Below are 22,826 nucleotides of genomic sequence, written 5' to 3'. Positions count from 1 at the left end.
GCCTTTTTTACATATTTCTACAAAAGCTTTAGGACACACATGTGCCTTTCACTCTCCTTACAAGCTGTATATCGACCACCTCGAAAAATTGGAAAACCGTAGATAATCAGGGATTTACTCAATAAGACTAAAGCGAAATACAAACACTGTCTTTCCGGCTCACCATGGTTCAGTTAGAGCTATTACTGTACTAATCAGGCGTGCTAGAATGGAGCGTTTTAAGAACGCATTTCCATAAACTGCAGGCTGACTCGACCCTTACTTGGAGGAAACTTGAGACAACCTTAGGAACTGGCACGCCACTTCACAATGTCGACGAGCTTTAAATTCATATTAGGTGAAGGAAACATTGAGTGAAACTAGATAAAGTCAACATAAGACAAAGAGGGCGCTGTGTCTTCCCTCGGCTTCGTCCTATTTCATTTCCATCACGTACCAGTAATATATTAACTGGTCAATTTCAATACGCTTAAAATAAATGACCCGACATTTAGTGGAAATGAACTGATTGACGTGTATAATTTACTTTGCTAACATGACTTATCCAACAGCCTGAGAAGCAAGCCCTCGGTAGCCGAAAAAATGCATGTGGCGAAACAGTTTTGTTTACCATCATAAGTGGAGGCGGAGTTACTCATCTATTTTATAAATAAGAACAGTGCAGCTTGTGATTATATTGTCATATAAGTTCTGTTGGTAAAATGTGCCGCTGATATTACTCCCGGTCCACTCACACATATAGAATATACATAGGTCTTCGAAAAAGCTCTTCACTCCTTATTGTCATCGTTCACAAACAAACAATAAATAATAACATGCTGAAATTGGTTTTAGAACCGGTCGAAAGAGTTGGCTCTCCTCACCCGGAAGGAATGCCTAATGAAACACACAATGAACACAATAATGAACGCAATAACTTGCTACTATGACATAATATAGACTGTCAGTAAAGTGCTTGGCTGTATTCAAACTATAGTTTCTACACGAGCTTCGATTTTATAGAGCATATGCCCTAGCCCACCGCATCGCCAACCTTTCCGTCTGCTGGTGGCGTCAGTTTATGCCATCACGAAAGAGGCCACGTGAGAATCTAGAAAAGAAATTAATAGGAAAGGCTATATTTTCAACTCGAAGCTCGGATACTCTTTATGCAATTTCCAGAAGGCGGGGTTCAATGCGGCAAGAAATGATGTGTGCTCTGCCGGGAAAGCAAACCAAGAAAATCAAACGTAGCAGCGGCACTAATTAATTCTATACCTTAAGACGCTATCAGTGCCGAACTTCGTGAACGTGGCGGTTGAGATCTTTATTTTGCATTGAAGGGGGTGTTGAAAAGCATCAGAAAAGGAAGAAAAAAAAGGAAACGTTGAAAAATGATCTTCACGGCTTGAAAGAGGGGGACCATATTGCAATGTGCGAATTTTGCGCCACCATGCATGGTTCAGTGGTTCTAAACGTGAGACTGCTTAGTTGTGCAGTACAGTCATTTCGTGTTATTTCATATATTTCCCGAATCATTTGGTGTTCTATAAGTGGTGTGTGCGCGAAAAGTCGCGTGGTTCACTGCACCACGCGTATACCATCGTCGCGGCCCATCACCACGTTCTTCCGGGGTGCCCGTATACACGGTTCTGTCGTAGCAGCGTTTCAAAGGCTGTTCGTCCTCCTCTCAAGGGGCTCAGAACACTGTAAAGAACACATCTAAGGCACCGCAAGGACAGCATTTTGCGACCTTACTTCTTACACTGTCTGTACGTCGTCTTAGTTGGTCTTTTACACTGTGGAACGCGTGCGCGCCTGGTCCATATGTGGTGTATGCATCCAAAAGGTGAACTGCACTGTCACCATGTGGGTGCCAGCAATGTACGATCGCACAGAAGCCGGCGGCGTGTCGCTACAGCTATTCTCGGGCCTTCGCGCTACCTTGTTGGGTCGTCCAGGTCGAGTGAAGCAAACGGAGCAACGAGGAGGCCGCGTAACTTTCCGTTCGCCCTTTGAACCGACCAATCGTTGCCACTCTCTCTTTCTGCTTCGTCTGTTTTTTTCTTGGTGCTCAAGTCTGGTGTCACCAATCGGGAAGCGTGTGCGCCTTCCGGCTCTTCGGGGGATTTCCCCTCGAGGGCGACTTCCGCGCTTCGAAGCTTGGTGCGCGCACGTATACAGACCATGTAGCTCCGGCATCGTTTTCTCGACCGCGCCTCTTGAGGAAAAAAGAAGAATAAAAAAAAAGAAAGAAAATTCAGTGATAAAAAAAGGGTCGTTTGCAGCGCACCTCGAGGGGCTCAGAGTTTAACGGGTGAGTGCTCGAGGCGGCGCCGAAGACGGCCGCGCATACGCAAAGGTCACCGCATGACGTCTGACCCCAAAACGACGTGGAGACGAAGGTGAACGCCCGCGCAAAGCACATGTCTCCCAGCGCGTACGGAATCTTTTGATCTAAAAAGAAAAGCGAGGAGAGAGAGAGAGAGAAATGGGTAGAGAAAACAAGGGTGCACGCACTCGTAAACACGGAAAAGGGAATATCCTCGCAGAGGGTAATTGTGCCGCTATTGCTTTCAGAAGCGCGAAGTTGAGGAGAGAAAGAGCGCGACAGTTTGCAACCGGTGACTTGAGCTCCGCGCCGCGAATAAACATAATAAAAATGGTCGAAGCGATAACTTAACGACAAATTCGCGATATAAATGATCGTAGCAAACTCACTCCAGATCCTCAGGTGGTCCTGAGGATCCCAGGTGGTCGAAATTTCCGGAGTTCTCCACTACGGCGTGCCTCATAATCAGAAAGTGGTTTTGGCACGTAAAACCCCATAATTAATTTAATTAATATCTGCGGTGTTATAGGCCGTAAGATCATCCACACGCATCTCTGAACAACAAATTGTCCGAAAGGCTAAAGACACTGTATATTGTTACATGTACGATTTTTTTTAATGTCGAAGAGGGGGGGGGGGGGGCGCTTTTTAATGAAAACTCGAGAGGTTAATTGCTAGTTGTGCCTGGCGGCACGCCTATATATATAGCATGTTATTCCAGGTGAACGCATTATGTGCAGACGCCTAAATGTTGTGTTATGTGTGTGTCATTTCATTTAGGCTTCTAGTTCGCACACGCAAGCACATGTTCACTATATACAAGTAGAGGTGTAGCCTAGGCATTATAACAACCTGAAGTAGCAGCACCCTTTAACTTCGTCATGGCCTAACTGGGCCAAATATTTAGTATCCTAATATTTTTGACCAACAAGCACGGGTGGCTAAAATTTGCAACCAGAAAGCGTAAAGCACCATGCCTGCATAGTCCACCTCATAAGTCGTTTACAGCGCTGCTGAAGGCACGAGGCATACACAGGCAGCATCATATGTGCAGTGTAATATAGTTCCGCGCGTAACTGTCTGATTAATGGTAGGATTACTTAGTTTTGTTTTTGTGTGGTATGTCCAGTCGACCGATCCTTTAACAATGCCGCGCGATCGTCGACGCTCCGGTCGGTCATCTCCTTCCAGCGACGAGATTAGCAAGATCTTGCTGATCTCTTGCTGACCTCTCTTGCTCTTATTTCGTTGTTTCGCGCCATTAGAAGGAGCTGACCGGCCGGCGCGTCGACGCTCGCGCGGCATTGTTAAAGAATCGGTCGACTGTACATAATACGTTACGGCAATGCGGGACATGTTAGGACCTTTGAGCATGCGCGTCCTATGCGGCGAATTCAGCAGCCGCTGAGCAGACCTCGCGGCGCGGATGAACATACCTTGAAGGGTATTCTGCCTTCCTGTTGGCTAAGGAGTCCCGCACCTTTCACACTGCTGCAAACGACTTGTCAGATGGAGTGTAGCGGCGCTACTTCTGGCGACATATCCACAATGATACCCCCCTCCCCCTTTTTTATTTATTTTTTATCAGCTAACTAACTATACATCCAACAATATAAACGAGGTGTCGGGAATGATCCCACGCCAGGTGCTTCTGACATAGAGTGCCCGCACATAAAGTGTTTTCCGCGTGGCTAGGAAGAATAAACCATGGAAGCAAGGAGAAAAGAGAGTGAAAGCGCTTCTACATGAAAAAGTGCTGCACAAAACCACAGTGCTAAGTATTTTTTTAATACTAAGCAGCATCGTGGCGAGAAATTTTCGCTTATTTCCTGCGGCTAAAAAAATGGCGTTTGCGAAAGCTATATCGTGAATAGTTATTAAACAAATTATAATACCACCAACTGCTCAGGACCACTGTCCAAAATATTGAGCATGTTTCAGACTTTTGCAATGAAGGAGTTTTTGTGCTTATTTTTCTCAACTTCCTGGCTTAACTATTGCTAGAGATTCGATTGCCACGCGCGCATAGCTGTATTGAGTGGCAAAAAATGTATAGGCAGTTTGCATTGAAGAAGTAAAAGGGGGACTGCATGTACGACAAACATAATTGTTCTCAACAAGACTGATTGCTCAACAAGAAAGCTTTACTTCTACGTATCCTGACAAGTACGTGGTTCAAACTCATATTCGAGGTGTACGTGGTTCGTGACAAGTACGTGGTTCAAACTCATATTCTTCTTACGGGGGCGCGCGACGTCACACGCGGCTGATCAGCCCCACTGGGACGATCTTGGGGTCACAAACTAGTGAACAAACACAAGTGTATCAAACAAGGACGTAATAACGCGACGCAGTGCGCAGACGTTCCATGAGGCTTCCCTCTCTCGTGCGCGACCGCCTATGACTCATCGAACACGGAGGAAAGGCTTCCAAGGAGCGTCCGGGATGCATCCAACCCAGCGAGCGCCCTTGTCGGGAGATAAGACCTCGTGCCGCGTTCTGTATATAAGGCCGTGATAAAATGCGCTCGCGCGCCCTCTTGGAGCACTTTGCCGAGCTGGGCGGTCGTTGCTCAACGGTGCGTCTCGCCGTGACTATCGGAGGAGGGAGCAGCCATGATCCACACTGGCTTCTTCGGAGCATCCCGCGCCGCCCATGGCAAGGGGCGAGCAACGGCGGCGGCAACGTATCGGTGGCACGGGTGCACGGCCCGCGTCAAGGTGACCCGCGGCTGGTGCGCGGGTTTATGCAGAAGCAGTGCTTGCGCACACACCGGCGCTCGACTTTCTTCTGTCGTGCTTGTTCATGCATGCGGGAAACACGCCCGCCCGAGTCTTGCAACGTGCGCCCGTGCCTGGATTCCGCGCGCGCCACTGTGCATAGAGTGGCTTACACGCCTCGTACGAGAAAGGAATATGAGCCCACCATAAAAACATGCGGAGAAGAAGAGAAAGAGAGAAAAGCTCGGAACAGTGCGAGTACCGCTCCGCCCAACTAAAAGCATCGTGGAAAGTTTTGGTTTACATCTACGCGAATGAAATGCTTTTGTTCTTCTCTCGGAAGGCGATTGAATGGATTATAGACCTCTGCTTCCTCTCGCCTTTATGTGATCCAATAAAAACACCTTTGTTTATGCCACGTGATCCTTGGCGCGCGCATGTACCATATATCTTTCATTTCTGTCTCGTCTTTCTTCCCTCTGATATTTTTCAATGTCCTGCCAACCCATCCCCAAAGAAAAATAAGGAAGAAAGCGTCCACTGTTGCTCAGCCTCCAATCGCCGAAATTTCCTGGAATTTGTTTTCAATAAGAGTTAGAAAGTTGAGCATTCGTATGGTTATGTCGTTCTTTTTTTCTTTGCTTTTCTCTTTTTGATGCAAACAGTCGCCTTTTGATTCTGTTCTTTCTTCATCGTATACTAAGGCAGCCTAACAGCCAGAGTTGCACTCCGCATATTTTTGTGTGATATATTAAGCTTTCCCTATAGAAAAGGATATCCATATCATAACAAGAAGGATTTTTAAGTATACTGCTAAAAAAAACTTCAGGGATCGCATGACGAATATCAGAATTATGACTGTAAATGAAAATTTGATCTACAGCGTATCAGCAAAAGCATGGCTTTCTGCTGAGGTTCGATTCGACGAGGTCATTACAGCAAAATGAGGCGCCATGTTCAAATCGACAAGGTCATTAATCTGAGAAATGAATAGTAGACATATATTTTCATGATAAACGCGTAACTGCCTAGTTGAAAGATTACAGCAACTTGCTCTACAGGGTCTTTTTAGCTGCACCAAATTTTTAAAATTGGAAAAATATAAATCACGGTAATGTTATGTTTAGCATTCGAGTGTATGGTTTGGCGGCGTCTAGGTACAGAGGAATTGCCGCACTTACGTGCGTCATTAGCGAAGTTACAGTAATTAATTTTCTAATTATCAACAATAGGTGGCTACAGCAAATGAGTACTTCGGGTCCCGTCCTCGACACTACCTATCCCAACGATTAAATTTTGAATAGCGGAGTTGATGTGTGAGCTACGCGAACAATTAGTTCCCCTTGGCAGGCTCCTTGAAACCGAAACTTGCTGACAAAAGAGCGTCTGCGTCGTCGATGGCGCGGCCTCCCCTCTCCGTCTTTCGTCACGTCTCCGAGGTCACCGCCGGTCCGGCCCCACGAGCAGTTCGCGTTATCTCCTTGCTGTCTGCGGAGTTGGCCTAGCGCTTCAATGCCGGCGGGCCGCCAAACTTACTTCGTCATTCCGTTGGGGCCCTGAAACGTTATTTCTTTTGTGGAAGTGGACACGTGGCGCCGGAATGACAAAGTAAATATGGTGGACTGCCGGCATTGAAGCGCTAGGCCAACTCCGCAGACAGCAAGGAGATAACGCGAACTGCTCGTGGGGCCGGACCGGCGGTCACTTCGGAGACCTGACGAAAGGCGCGGGGGAAGGGGGGGGGGGGGGCGCAGTGACATCGACGACACAGGCGCTCTTTTTCCAGCCAGTTTCGGTTTCAAGGAGCCTGCCAAGGGGAACTAATTCTTCGCGTAGCTCCCACATGAAATCCACTATTCCAAATTTGATCGTTGGGATAGGTAGTGTCGAGGGTGGGCCCCCAAGTACTCATTTACTGTAGCCACCTCTTGTTGATAATTAGACAATTAATTACCTTAACTTCGCTAATGACGCACGTAAGTGCGGCAATTCCTCTGTATCTAGAGGCCGCCAATCCGTATACTCGATTGCTAAAGGTAACATTACCGTGATTTATATTTTTCCAATTTCAAAAATTTGGTGCAGCTGAAAAAAACACCCTGTATAGGTTATATTGTGTGTATATTGCATAATTTCTTAGTGCTTGTGCTTGCACACTCTGGAGTTTGCGGATACTTGTAGTGCAAGTATTTCCTAGTACAGGTAAGCTGTACCGCAGGAAGCCCAAAAACAGTGTTTTATATAGTTGCAACATTGATGGTACTGTTGTGCCCAAGGACTTCCTGCCGAGAAACGTAAGCAGGTCCGCAATGGGGGCGAAACACTTTGTCATGTACGAGATGTGAGGGCTCCGAAACAAGTCTCTATCAATGATGACGCCAAGAAATCGGTGCTTTCGTCTATATCGTATAGTTTGGTCATTAATCCGCAAAGCATACACGTGGCCATCGCTTTGCGAGTAAAAGCAATGAGTTCACATTTCTCAGCTGAAAGCTCCAGGCCTTGCCTTCTTAGGTATGTTGACACAGCCGTTGTAGCTTTCTGAAGTCGTGCGCGGACTTGTACACGCGTCACGCCTGAGGCCCATATGCAAATATCGTCTGCATATACGGAGAGCTGAACGGTTTGCGGTAACGAATCAGTGAGACCAACGAGCACCAGGTTGAAAAGGGTAGGGCCGAGTACTCCGTCTTGCAGTAAACCACGACTGGTATAGCTCGATGGCGTTAGTCCATCTTCAGTCAAAATAAAGAAAGATCTTCCATTCAAATAGTTGCGTATCCAGCGAAAGGTGTGTCCACCAATCCCTACAGCTTCTAAGGCGTCCAGAATCGCATGATAGTCTACATTGTCGTACGCCCCTTTAACATCAAGGAATAGGGCCGCAGTGATTCGTTTCAGGTGTTTCTGGTGTTGTACATATGTTACGAGGTCGATAACGCTATCTATGGACGAGCGTCCGTATCGAAAACCAGCCATTACCTCTGGATAGACGTTGTAAAATTCCAAGTACCATTCTAACCGTGTAAGGATCATTCTCTCCGTTACCTTGCCGACACAGCTGGCCAGTGCTGTTGGGCGGTAAGATGACAATGCCCATGTGGATTTGCCAGCCTTGAGGAGTGGAACAAGGCGACTGGATTTCCACGTGGTAGGGACCAGGCCGTCACGCCATGATGCGTTGTATAGGCCGAGAAATGCGTCTCTGACCTTTTGACCGAGCTTTGCGATCGCAGAGTATGTGATGTCATCGGGTGCTGGTGACGATGATCGCCTGCGCCCAGCAAGTGCGGCCTCTAGTTCTTCGAGGGAAAAAGGAGCGTCCATGCGAGGATCTCGGGAGCAAGGGGGGACAATAGGAATAGGTGCGCATGGTGAATAGGTGAACGCCGGACCCGCGATCCTTGCGCAATAATCTTCAGCTACCTCGACTTCTCGGCGTCCTTGATGGAGGGCTGGAGATTTAAATGGACGGTTCTGTTGACGAGCTGTTCGAAGTCCGCGGACTGTTCTCCAGACAACCGACAGAGGTTTACGCGGATCGAGAGACTCACAAAAGGATTTCCAGCGTTGATTTTTCAGTACAGCAAGGCGACGCTGAATTTTCTTTTGAATGCGTCTGTCCTCTCTATGGTCGTAGAGCGATTTAGTCCGTCTGTACCGTCGCTCCGCTCGCCGGCGGATTGCATGGAGGCTCTGCATTTCCGCATTAAAATCTGTGTATTTCTTCAATGGCCGAAATGCACTCAGAACTTGTCTCGGTCTCCTAAAAACTACATCATCGATTGCGACAGTGACCATTGCCAGAGACGCTCCTTTGACACTCTACATTGATACAGATGTCCTTAGAGCACACATCCGACACCTGACTCGGATCCCCTCCCATCATCTTGCTTGCTTGCTAGCACAAAGGCCACATTCAACTTTGACGAAGAGTATCGTAAGACATCAGTCCTACTTGCCATCACAATTTACGCCTGCTACACAATTATCATACCCATTGTGGTGTCTGTACCGGCCGCAAGTGCAGTTGACAATTCCAGGCATCAGAAACAAAGCTGGAGCGCCGTTGCAAGCTTTGAAACAAGCAACTTTGGAACACATTCACAACGTGCACAGATTCCGGCAACATGTCTACACAGACGGTTCGGTAAAACTCAACAGCTCTGCTGCTGCAGTCATCATCCCGGCAAAAGCTGAAGAAATCAAATTATGAACTTAATGTGTGACCACATCGACGGGTGCAGAACTCGAGGCACTCCGTGCTGCACTTTATTTCATTCAGCAGTAATCACCGCAACAATCTTTAGTGACTCCAAGGCAGCCCTTCAGTGCATACAAAGCCCAATGCGCCACGGACCCAATGAACAACTGGCCTCAGAAATTCGACACATATATCATCACAGCCATCACAAGGGACACAACATAATCTTTCAATGGCGTCCAGGACATTGTAACATCAGCGGGAATGACCACGCCGACGAAGCCGCCCGATCTGCGCATGAAAATGGTCAACGTGTCTTGATTCCGCTTTCGCGAACACACTCTGCGGCTGGGCTGCGATTTATGTCACGTGATTGTAGTTTGCCCCTGTGTGACTCGAACGTTTTCTCCATGAATCGTTTTCGTTCGTTGTCTCCGGACATACGGATGCACCTCCCGTCTGGGTTACCACGACGTGAAGAGACCATGCTGTACCGTCTGGGGCTAGGCGTTGCCTTTACGAACTCGTATGCTTTCCTTATTGGAGTGGCCGGCCCCACGTGCGACACATACAACATCGATGAGACGCTCGCACATATTATCTGTGTCTGCCCGCGTTATAGTGCCCAGAGACAACTGATGTGCAGAGTACTGGACCAGTTGGGCAATCGTCCACTATCAGAACTCAAAGCTTTAGGTCAGTGCTCCGAAAAAACATCCGCGTTGAAGGCTTTACTCGCGTTATTAAAGTTCCTGCGGTCTACGGGGCTTCACGATAGACTTTAAGGATGCCGCCCCCTACCGCTCTATAGTATACGCGCTTTGTTCGTGCTCGTCTCTCTTTCTCTCTATCTCCCCCTTAAACTCTCTTTCCTTTTTTCCCCCTTAACCCTTCCCCTCGTGCAGGGTAGCCAACCGGAACTACCTCTGGTTAACCTCCCTGCCTTTCTCTGTATTCTTTTCTTTCTCTCTCTCTCTCTTGCTATACATAAGCAGTAAGCCTCTGAGTTGTGCCGCACTCCATTCCGCCTGCTGCTGATCTTGATTTTCATCTCGTTGATGTGAGTCAATGCCTTCTCGATAGCCTCACTGGACTGTGACAAACAGTGGCGCCTGCCTGTCCACAAAGCTTTCTCATCGTCGGGAACTGCTGGCAGCTTGAATTTCTCCATACACACATTTCCAGCGTTTCCACGCGTTTCCAGTGTTGTAAAGCAGCCAGACACTGTTCCTCTCCTGTTCTATAGTAAAAGGAATGAAGCTGTGAGCATATCACACGGGCGAACCAAACGTTTAGGCAGGTGGAGAAACGCAATCAAGCCAGAGAAAGCACCTAAGAAATGAATTGTTCTGTTTGATTTAAATGTAAAAAAATGATAAGGTAAAAGGAAATAATCGAAAGCGGACGAATAGATAACTTGCTGCTGGTGTGAGCTGAATCCACGTGTTCTCCCCAACACATACGGTATACTTTATCAAATAAGCTACTACTGTGGCCATCCTCCCGTTCACTTTCTTGGGTCATCAAGTCCACTGCAGGACGAAGGCATCTCCCTCCGATCTCCAATTACCCCTGTGTACTTCTGCATATGTGTACAAGATTGGAGCCTGGAAGTGTTCGGCTGAATCCGCATTGCGCACGGGCGTCGTTTTGACGGCCGCGCACGTGAAAGAAAATCGCATCGCTGCCGGTTTTTGTGGGGAGTAGAAAAGAAGGGCTCGCGTCGCGATGCCGCGTGGGCTTCCACCATTGAGAGTGAAGAGTTCATTGCCGTGCCGCGCAGCTCGGTTCACTACAGCACCGCCAAATGGTGTTGCCCTCTGCACTTCGAACTAAGCTTCACTTACACGGATGGGGAAACCTACCGATTGTCCCCGATGGTGCTTGCAGTATACCGGATGTTTCAGAGAACAAATTCTAAAATTTTCTTTAAATTGCCTGTGACAGCACAATTCTAGTCCATGTGCTGGTCTATTCGAAGAGGCGGACATGCAAAAAATTAAAATGCATAATCGACTAATTAACAAAAACTCAGTAGTTATGTTTTTAACTAATTACCTTATGGCACATATTGAAATTTACAAATTCTAGCAGGGGAGTTCGCACGGCGGATCCACTTGGAACGAATTCCCAGGATGACACCAGTTTTGAGATATTAATTCCCGAACTTTGTGGAGAAATACATTGGCGTTCCAGTTACTTTTGTGCTTCAATGCATAAAACGACATTTGTTAAGAAAGTAAGTGGAACGACAGTGCGTTTTTACCGAAAGTTTGACGGCGCATATCTTGTAAATGGTGTCATGCATACAATTCTTTGCAAGCGGATCCGCCTTGTGAACTCCCCGGCTACAATTTGTAAATATCAATATGTGTCATAAGGTGATTAGATAAAAAACTAATTAAGCAGTTTTTGTGAATTTTTTGATAATGCACATCAATTTTTTTTGTGGGAGTAATGTCCGCCTCTTCGAGGAGACAAGTTCATGGACTAGAATTGTGCTATCTGTCACAGGCAATTTGTAACAATTTTGAAAGTGTTAGCTTAAGCAACCTGCATATAGTGGACACGCCATGAAAACAGGTGGTGTAATTTTGCCGCGCTGTTCCCATCGTGCGGTTGCCCTCGCGTCGGTGGCGGCGCGGACGTTTGCCGCCGCGTCGCGTTTTCACTCGCAGTAAACACGCCATGCGGTTCCGGCTTTAGCCAGCGCCGCTCACGGCCAGGGTTGTGAATGTGAACACCCTTTTGAACCGCAGGCGTCCCGTAGTGCGTGAGGATCTTGTTCACTACACAAATATCCAAGAAAGGAAACGGGAGGATGCCCGCCGTGGTGTAGCGTTATTTGGCGCAAAACTGCACCCATAATGCAGAAGATGTGAGTTCGGCTCTCACCTGGCGGCAAGTTATCTCTTCGCCCGCTTTCATTTCGCTTTACCTTACTATTTCTAGATTTCAATTATATAGCAGTTAACTTCCCCTATATGCGCTTTATCTGGGTTCGTTGTATGTTTCTTGATATGGTCGTGCCTAACAAAAAGATGAGTGGCTCAGATATATCCTTATTGTTCTCGCTCTTCTAGGGAGAATTATGTAAGTGCAAGTTTATTTACTGTAATTGTCAACAGCAGAAGTTATTAAAGGTCATGCTAATGATAAGACGAGCAAACACTCTTGAAGAATGTGAATGCTACTATTCTCAGCGAGCTTCTGAAAAAGATGGTCCCACCATTAATTGCATTTCTCGAATATCAATCTTTAAGTCACTTATTTCACGAAATGTTTTCCAAGAAGCACAATATAATTTGTTACTAACTAATATCTTGAAATTCCCTGCATCTTTGAGAACTTCTGTTTATCCCTAAACATCTTTAAATATCCCTGCACTCCCACACACATGTGCTCTCCTAGTTAACCTCTCTACCTTGCTTTCCTTCTCTCTTCTTTTCTTGCGTAGTGCTGGGCACGAGGTAGCGCCCTTGTCCCCAGACGCGCATTTCCAAATTCCTACTGTGGTGGAGTGCAATAACGCTCGTGTTCGAACTACGGCATCCCTAAAGTCCAAGGGCAACTAATTATTAATTCTTCAACCAGTTAATTTTTTTCCCTTTCTCGTGCTGGCACAGCATAGTCAAGTCTCTGACAATAAACTGTTTTTACAACTTTCGGCAAGTATTCCCATCCTTAGCTTTACAGTGACTGATCCAAAGCAGTTGGTTCAGCAGGACGGCACCAGCAGACTCGAGCAGCAGACTCCGATATTCTAGGACGTGGGGAGGCTGCATGCTACATAGCCAACCAACCTGCATAGCCTCCAAAAATAGCCGTCTTAGCAAGCGTCGTCGATGCGAAGCACGAAGCCACTGATCGTAGCTTACTTAAAAGGAAGAGATCCGGGCACAGACCAAGATGGTTTAAAAATATATTTACATTTCGCCTACCCCACGAGAACCTTGTTCATTAACATCACAATCGTAGCTGCGCTGGATCCAACTCGACTTAGCTCTTCTTTCGTCGTATACGCGTTACACGTGTTAGTACATTTGGAGGTACAAACCCATCTATTCTCCTCTGGCGTTCACTCATCGAGACGCACCGATCCTCAGAAGCCAATAAAGCCAAAAACTCGGAAACAGTATACCGCACGCTGCACCTTGATTCCTTAGGCAGGAGTGCACGGCTGCGCGATGCAAAATACACGTTGCACGCAGAATGCGACGGCCATGGCGGTGTAAAAGCTGCCCGTTTATTATTCGAAAACGGGTAATAAGCCCACTTCATTACTACCAGCGTCTAGGGCATGTCCTTGTTCTAGGGTATGTCCTTATCGTCGAGTCCTTGTACGAAGTCACTTTTCCACGCCCCTGTGTGGACCACGCACAGCTTCAGGGCAGTCGTCTATCTTTTGAAGGAGACAAACAGCGTTTTCTTTTAAATCTCTTGTGTATGTTTTGCTTCAACGTATAGTGAAACAAGAGCGATCTCTCTCTTAGGCCGAAAAAACGTCGCGTATTCACCATACGCTGTACTCGGCCAGTGGCGATGCCAGAGGGACGTTTTGGCCGTGCCTTCGGGCTCTCTTCGTAAACTTTGCCGGAAGGCCAACTGTACACACCTGTCACTACAAGGTTATGCAAAAAGAAAAAAGTGCGAAACGGACGGAGGGCTGCATTTCTCTCATGCACCTTTTTATCACCTTATTAAGACGACATCTATTTACGGCAAGCACACCAAATATGTCAGTGAGAGGAATAAGTGCGTGGAGTCAATGAAATATTTATAGCATTTAATTTTTCATGTCTTCAGCTTTTTACAAGTAGCGCCGGCACTTGTATTGCCGCGTGTATTGCTGCGTGCCATGTTATGTATACAGACTTTTCGCATAGGAAGACGCTCGCCTCTAGTATGCCCTTAGCAGCAGTGGTGCGACCAGCATGTGCTGAAGACCATAAGAGCATAGTGACATTGTGTACATCAGACTGTGCGCCCCAGCATTACTAGATTAGCTTTGGTGCGTTGGAGAGTTACGTTGGCGCGTCCACCGCTAACCGCGCGCTCTCAATCTGCCAGCCATGGTCAGGCGATAAATTCGCCTCGAGGGAAACAGAGGCCGCTCGCTGTGCCTAAGGTCCGTCGCGGGGCACACTCCATCTCAGTCGAAGGACGGCGGAAGCCGCGATCAGAGTCGCACAGCAAAGGCATTACGGTGCGTACCACAGTGTCGCAGTACGAGGCCAGCGTGTGAAGTTGTTAGTCTGGCGACTTGTGGAAACGGGAGTATAGCGGTATGATTCTCTGGGTTTTCGCCGCTGCAGTTTCGACGTGCCTCGCCCAGATTCTCACAGAGCTAACCTGCACATGAGCATGCACGCATTCACATATATAGGGTGTCCCAGCTAACGTTAGCCAAGCTGTCCAACAAGAACAAAGGATTTAAAGAACGTGGTGCAAGGTATACAATTTAAAGACCTTCGGTGTTCGGTCGTCAGACCTCTGATGACCCAACAATGTAGGTCTTATAATTGCATCTTCCATTTCCCACCGTTTTTTGTTGTTGTTGTTTTTCGTTGAACAGCTTGGCTAACTTTAACTGGTACACACGGCATTAGAGTGCAAATGATACTGTGCTGTATATAGTTGATTTTAAATATAACACTCCAGGCTCATTGAGGCCCTGTTTCTGCACGAGGAAGCAACCACTTCACATGCGTTCACGGCGCTGAAATGCGCGTTGCTGAGCGTATCCTCGGTGAGGTGTAACCAATGGCCGACTTGTCAGAATCCGTGCATTCAGCAATGCTAACCTAAGCCAAGGAGCACATCGAGAAAGCCGCCAAGCGTCACCTGGCACTTTGGCGGAAATCGACGTCTTGGCGCTTTCCGAGATTCTATAGCAGCTGCTAAGCGCATGTTGTATGTGGAAATCAGGGAGCACAACGGATCACGTTCGGCCCTTTTTTTTTCATTTCTGCGTACGCCCAATTGAATTGATTTCCCAGCATTGGTTCACTACCGGTCGCAAGCACATATTGTGGTGAAACCAGACCTGCTAGACTGTACACCCAGAATTCAACTGATACAGTGTATATGTCATCTAAATACTGCGACGGTATGGAGGTACGCACACTGCCACCAAAGAAGAAAGAGAACAACGAAGCCGACATGAAACGTTTCATGAAGTGCACGTGTTACGTAATGTATACAATATGTTTGTAAAAGTCTGCAACGAAATGCATAAAAAAAAATATTTTTGGTTTTATGCTACAGGCTATAGTTTCGCAGAATTATCCTTTCTTGCTAAATATCATCGTATGGCTTTTTGAGTCTCGGAGTTCACATAAATTTGCAAATATAATTCCTGTGTGTCGGGTTAAACAAAAATACGCTCCTTAAATCGGCGTCGTATAAGCTATTCCGGTTATCCCTTTTCTTTAAATTATCGCGGACCACATGGAGAGGTTGAAAGGGCGTTTGCCTCCTGCTACTCCTCTTTAATTGTAGATGAACCTGAATGCTCAAGGCCTCGACATGTGCTACACATGGTATAGCTTAACTGTCACGCCTAAACTAAAAGGACGATCCGCGCTCAAACAAAGTCAAGTGCAAAATGCGTACAAACTGAGTCTGTAGCACCAGTTGCAGTCAATGTGCTTGTTTGCACAACGGAGTGAAACTTGGCATCTAGATAGACACGAACACACTCAACTGCAGGTTCCTGCCATACTATATCATGTAATGAGCTTGCACGTTAGTGCTTTAGTCACCAGATTATTGGATCATTCAATGTTAAGTAAAGTGCCATTTCACGCTCATATGCTGAATCGCCATCGCCGGCTTCAACCGCAGTGTGCGCCACCGCGCAAATCTTGCCTATATGCAACCCTTTCCTTTCAATGTTCAGTGCCATCGTACCTAACAGTTTACGAAAGTCGAAGTTATCCATAGGCCATCAAAACGCTTTTGGAAAGCGATGCGTACAGCGTTTCAAAACAGCCATACCACAGGGCTCGCCGTCGCTCTGAACAAACATATTTCGGAGACGAGACGCGTGGAAGTGCTCGGTCTGATGGCAGATTGCACTTGCAGCAAGCCAGCAAAGAACAGGCACCATTTCGCGACCACGAGAGGGCCCCGTGAACCGCAGAGGGCACACTTCTCGCAGCCTGTGTGACGGCGGCGGTATACTTCTCAACACCTAGGGACAGCATATAGAGAGCGCGTATGCCAGAAGGGGGGCAAGGGCAGTGTTGCGTCTGCCCTGGCCCCTCTGCTCACGCCCTCATTCATCCGTCCTCTATTTCTTCTGCGCCAGTATATTGCGTCAGCGAATAGGTACACAAGGCCACGCTGTCTTAGTTCAGCTGTTTCCCTGCTTTGCAGACAAGTACGCATACGTAAAGGTGCTCATGTGCTTCTTCGTTGAATATTAAAGCACTGCGACGAATACTGAGAAGACTCTGTGTCAGCAGCAGAACATCTTTAAGGATTTGCAAAACGCTATGCACGTTTTCTGTTCTCCTTATTTTTTTTTCTTTCCGACGTTGTTTGAACTGTCATTGACGACAGTTCAGCTGTTTCCTCTCGTAATTTCTGGAGAATCTAAAGTTACGTTTGGAGACAGCTCAATTTAGTTGTCGAGGGTGCCAGGGTGGCTATAGGTATACTAATGCCCCTCTTCGCGACCAGCGTCTGGAAACAAGTTGGACGCGTGAAAATGTTCAAAAGTTGAGCGCCGTCATATGTAGATAGTTCTCAAGCACGTGAAGTTCTACATGAATAACAAATAAATTTCAGTGCTTATGTGAAATCGTGGACTCGAATTGATCAATCTTGTTGTTCTGAGCTGACTTATATGTTAGATATTGTTTAAAAGCCAACATGCGCGTAAGACTAAATTTAGGGGAAAGGCGGACAGGGCAGAGTGCTGCTGTGCCGTATCACGTGCGTTCTCCACTCATGTCTATAGTTTAGTGTTCTTTCCGGCGTCCGTGAGCAGCCTTACTAATGTCCTCAAGCAAAATATTGGAGGACTTGACTCATACCAATTTGCTGAGCTTGGCTGTGCTTGTTTCATGGTGCTCCATACACAATGGTAACTGAGGAGCTAACAGAAGAGAATCGGATATTAGATGCTATAGCCATACATAAATGCGGATTCTGAGGGCCGGAAATGTCGGTTACGGCTTTGTCATCGTCTCGCTGGACAATGTGAGTGGCAGCGCCCTCCGCTCACGAATTATAATCACGTAATGAAGTTTTGTTACTGAAAATAAAGCTGCTCTTTTTCGTAAACACCGCGTGAACACTGTCAGTGATTGGCCGGTGAGTTGACCTCGCTATGACTTCCTTTGCTAACATTCCCCCGATTGGAGGGGCAAGTCCTAGCAAGTGTAGTTCTTGCCTATGCGGACGGTTTTGTGAATCTGCGCCCTGGTTCCAGGGAAACAAAAGCCAAGAAAATCCGTTCCCTCAAGACACGTGCTAGACGCTCTCGGACTCACCCTTGTAGACGTGCCTCCGACGAACAGCACGAGCGGAAGCGCGGGCCCTACGAGCCGCAGCGGCATCTTAGGCAGCGGATGTCACAGCACTCGGCTGCGTGCAGAAGAGGATGCGCGCAGCGGGTGTGGTGGGCTAGGGGTCACAGGCGGCAGCAGCAGCGGCGGGTAGCAGCAGCTCCGAAGGCGGCGGCAAGTGTGCCGGGCGGCCGTGACGCTGCTCGGCGCCCCGTGCGATGCTCCATGCTCCTCCTCGGCCGGTGGCCTCCGCCGCTCTGGCGAGCAGAGGCGCGCGGCCGTTGCGCTGCTACTGGTCCCGCTCTCGCCACCGGTCTGTCACCGCTTGCCACTCTCGCCATGCAACTTCAGACGTGCAGGACAATCAAATGAAGAGCGACGAATTTAACGCATCTTCCTGTCCACATTGTATAAGTTCCAGATACGGCCCCCGCCCGAGAGGACAGCAGCAACAAAAAGCTTGTCGCTCTTTCCGGAATTTTTTTTTCTCCCCTTCTGTCTCTTTTGTGAGCAGCAACTTGTGGCATGAGTTTTAAACAATGGAATAGAAGCCGAAACAAGTGGAAGTGTGGTGGAGGCGTCGCTTCGCCACCCGAGTCTTCGCGTTGATTGCATGCCTCCGGACGGACTGCGCAGTGCGAGGCAAATAACTGTTGTCTCCTCTTCCGGGAACCCCCTTTCTCATTTATGTACCAAGCGCTTTCTATGTCCTTGGTCTCAAAAGATGCAATGTGTGTTACAGCTTTACAAAAGGTTATCAGATATTCTGAACGAACCCGCAAGTGTTTAGGCGGACGAAAGTCTATAGCACTTGAAGTTATCGCAATAGTCACTGCACATGAAGTAGTCACTCAATGAAACTACTCGACGGGTTTTTCAGTAGCCCTTGTCGTAAGTACATCCAGTACTTGATTTGCCAGCCTCCGTATAGTGATGAATTGTTCCTCGAAACGCTTCCACTGCCGATGTGCACTCATTAAGGCTATGTAAGGCTATGTAAAGTACTGATATGTAAACTACTGCTTTCATTGACGCAGCAAAAAATTTTCTTCGGGGTGGGGGGGGGGGGCACTCACTTAACTGGAAACGGGGAGGGTGAGGAGTGTGGAGAGGTGGGGGAGGGACGTGCCCATTTTGTCACCCCCTGGCTATGCCACTGACTGCTATGTAATGTACTGCTATGCAAATTAAAGCTAAGTGAGGTCATGCCAAGTACTGAACATCCCTTTGTTTACAGCAGACTGAAATTTACCGGCTTGCAAGTGAGAGAACACAATTCCGACAACGGCGCAAAAGGTAGGACTCTTATCATCATCTCCTCAATCCCACCTTTTGTGTTTTTCTTGAAGGGTACTGGGTAAAAGTTAATTAGAACGGTCGCCTGTGTTGACTACAGGAGCTGAAAGAATTTGGCAAGTATGTGCCGGCATAGAAGTGAGCACCGTCAGCTTTCACGGATATCCTATAACGAGCAGCCCGATGAGCGCGTTCGCAGCGATATCTTTCAATCCTTACCGTCCCGTGCTGACGCACTGGTTGTAGCATACCGACCTTGTCATGCCCACTGCAATGATACAATGATACAAAAAGCTCCTTATTTTCTTCTTTTTGATTGTATACTCTGAACACACAAACTGTGTGTGCGTGCGTGTGTGTGTGTGTGTGTGTGTGTGTGTGTGTGTGTGTGTGTGTGTGTGTGTGTGTGTGTGTGTGTGTGTGTGTGTGTGTGTGTGTGTGTGTGTGTGTGTGTGTGTGTGTGTGTGTGTGTGTGTGTGTGTGTGTGTGTGTGTGTGTGTGTGTGTGTGTGTGTGTGTGTGTGTGTGTGTGTGTGTGTGTGTGTGTGTGTGTGTGTGTTCGTCTTTCATAGGTATACTCGTTGCCCATGATGCTACAGTGGCTTATAACCCACTGAGAAGTGGCGTCATGTCCTTTCTCTGCAATTTGATGATATAGCCCTCTTGTTTCGGGCACTAGTCTATCTTGTGGTCCACGCTGGAGAGCGGATAGCAGACATTGCAGGGCTGCCTTTAATCAGTAAAGGCGCTGCATTTTAGCGGTTATTCTTCACAAATCACACGGAGTGCGCCGTGCAGTGCGGCAGGCCCCGCAGCAGCTGACGTTGTCAGATGAGCTGTCTTAAATTTTATGGTGACAGCTTTTGCGGGAAAGATTGCAGATCCTGCAGATCCACCCACAGTTGTCGAGCCATCAGTGTAAATCTGAATGTGGTTCCTGCGTTTCTCGTGCAGCACGAGTATAGATAGCTGCTTGAGAGCTGGCGACTACAATGCTGTCTTGTCCGAATCCCTGGTACACCAAAGATGTGCCAGCAGTCTCTCGGCAGGCGTATAATTTGTGAGGAGGCAGTCACGGTAAGCCGATATCTTCTGACAAATGTAAGCACAAGAACATTCTTCTAGCAACGAGGCGAGGGTGTGGGAAGGGGCGCGGGCAAGGTGTGATGAGTGCTCTGAGCCCTTGCAATGTGATGTGAGTCCGTACTGGGTAGTTCGGGGCAATCGCAATAGTTTCCGCTGTTGATGGGCACCGTGTCAACTAGGAGTGCCAGGGTCTGAGCACTTTCGATTGTACGTGTGCTACCTCTGGAAGTATTGGTCAGTACAGGCAAACTTTATCGCACGTAACAAAGAAACAGCATCCTGTATAGTTTTAGCATCGTGTGTACTGACGTACCCTACGTTTTTCCTTCAAGAAATTTGAATAGGTGTGAAATGGTTGTTGAGTGCTTTTTTTCAAGTAGGCCACAAGCAGATGTCTCGCTCAATGATGACCCCTCAATGATGACTCCTCAATGATGACCCCTCAATGATGACTCTTCAATGATGACCCCTCAATAATGACGCCTGTTACGGTTCACTTTGCGCGGCCATGAATGGAACGGATGCGAAGCACCTGAGACACGACGCGCCTAATCGTCACACCTGTCAACATAAAAGACTTGTCCGTCGGGTGTGTGCGACGGTATTATGCACCAGTGTAAATTCGACTCTCATTTGTCCTACGCTCAACCCCTCTACGCCAGAGAGTGTTTCTCTCCGAATTCCTGTGTATGGGTTGACCAGTGTGTTCACCCGACGTGACCTACGCTCCCCACCTCTACACCCGTAAGTGGTTTTTCTCCGTATTCCTCTGTGTGGATTACCATGAGAGTGCATTTTCTCCTTATTCCTCTGTGTGCGCTGACCTGTGTGCTGACAAGGCCCTCTACCAGGGAACAAGAGAGAATGAGGTTACCCGGATGGTGGAGGGTATAAGAAGGCCAGTGAGACGCCACGACAGATCTTCTCTGCCCATGCATGAAGGAGAACGTATGGCCAGAGACTCTGAGTAGCACGCACGCCGAACGTTTCTGCACATTTTGTCTTGGAGCACAGCGCTCACCCGTAACGATGCATTAAACTTCTGTTATTTGTTTTCACATCATCTTGTATTCCCTGCCGAACCCTCTCCGACAGTCAATCTTTTTTCGAGCTCCAAGATGACGCTGTTGAATGTCGCCGAAACCCCGTCCCCTTAATAACTGGGGGTACCAGCTGGTAATAATTGGTGGCACCCGTAACACGCCTAAGAACAGATGTTTGCCCATTGATGGATATATCCTACGACTCACTGAATTACGTGTAAATGAGATCAGCGCATATTTTTCCACTGAAACCTAGACGTCATGTTCGCTAAGGTACTCCGAGATCGAAGTCGTTGCTTTTTGAAGCCTCGCGCGCTCTTGAAGACGTGTTATACCCAGTGGCGTAGCAACAGGGGTGGCAGGGGGGCCGTCGGCCCCGGGTGCAAGGGGCCGGGGGGGGGGGTGTCATATACGTCTGACGACACCCCTTTTTCCGCCGGCTACACCCAGGGGGGGGGGGGGGGGGGGACAGAAGACCTATGGGCCCCGGGTACCAGACGACCTAGCTACGCCACTGGTTATACCTGGCGTCCAGACGAAGATGTCATCTGCGTACATTTATACCTGGACAGCATTTGATATGCGTTCCACTAGACCGATCACGGGAAGGTTGAATAGTGTGGGGTTCAAGATGCCACCTTGGGAAAAACCATGGTGTGTGTAGTGTAGAGAGGCCGGGCTGTGATCGGTGTACAAAAAGAAAGACATCATGTGTAAGTAGCTGCAGGTCCAGCGATACACTCGACCACCAAGGCCAACCGATTCAAGAGCATCAGGTATGGCATCATGAGACACATGTGTCTTAAGTTCCTTTTATGTCAAGAAACATGGCGACGAAAAACCGTTTACATATCTTCTTATGTTGAACGTAAGTAACGAGATTGATGGCATTGTCAATGGAGCAACGGAATCGTCAAAAATAGGCCATAGCAGTCAGATAAACGTTGTAGGCGTTCCAGGTACCACGCCAGCCTGGCGAGGATCATTCGTTCCAACATCCCTACGCAATTAGCAAGCGCGATTTGGAGGCATGACATGAGCTATAAACGGGACTTGCCATGTTTCAGGAACAGTACAATGCAGGTGTCTTGTCTTCCATGCTTGAGGACCGTTTTCATCCCGCCAGGATACGTTTAATATGTCCAGCAGCGCATTTCGCACCCGTTCACCGATGTTGCACAAGTTGCGAGGCGATTTGCAATATGGTTCGACCGATAACTCAATGCAATAGCCGCATCGAGCTCCTCAGTGGAGAAAGGCAGGTCCATGCGTGAATCCCGCGAATGTGGAATGCTATTAGTAGTAAGGAAGTCTGTGCAAGTAGATTGGCCTGCAATCATCGCACAGAAATATTCTGCTACTTCAATATCCTGTCGATGTTGGAAAAGCGCCAGGGCTTTGTAAGGAAGGCGTTGTTCGGGAAATACACGTATACGCCTCGCGCGGTATTGCTTATATGAGACAGAGGTTTGAGGTTGTCTAGGCATTCCCAATATTGCGTCCATCGTTGATACTTGACTTTATCAATGCGACGTTGTGTCTTCTTTTGCGTGCGCCGGGCTGCCCTTAGATCATGCATGGACTTTATACGTCGGATGGACTTTATCTTCGCTCGGCACGCCAACGAATCACACGAAGTCACCCCAACTCC

At 47.8% G+C, this 22,826-nt stretch overlaps 1 protein-coding gene across 1 annotated transcript in view; it reads right to left on the bottom strand.

Annotated features, from left to right (window-relative positions):
• The window catches only part of LOC126548481 (uncharacterized), an 83,019-nt gene extending 64,999 nt beyond the window's left edge, over positions 1-18,020 (bottom strand). The window contains exon 1 of the mRNA XM_050196681.3: positions 17,737-18,020. Coding sequence (XP_050052638.1) covers positions 17,737-17,802 — 66 coding nt within the window. The 5' untranslated portion in view covers positions 17,803-18,020. The remainder of the gene's footprint in view (positions 1-17,736) is intronic.
• Between the last annotated feature and the right edge of the window lie 4,806 nt (positions 18,021-22,826).

Source organism: Dermacentor andersoni, chromosome 1 (genome assembly GCF_023375885.2).
Source record: "Dermacentor andersoni chromosome 1, qqDerAnde1_hic_scaffold, whole genome shotgun sequence".
Taxonomy (NCBI): domain Eukaryota; kingdom Metazoa; phylum Arthropoda; class Arachnida; order Ixodida; family Ixodidae; genus Dermacentor; species Dermacentor andersoni.
This window is presented reverse-complemented; position numbering and strand designations above follow the sequence as displayed.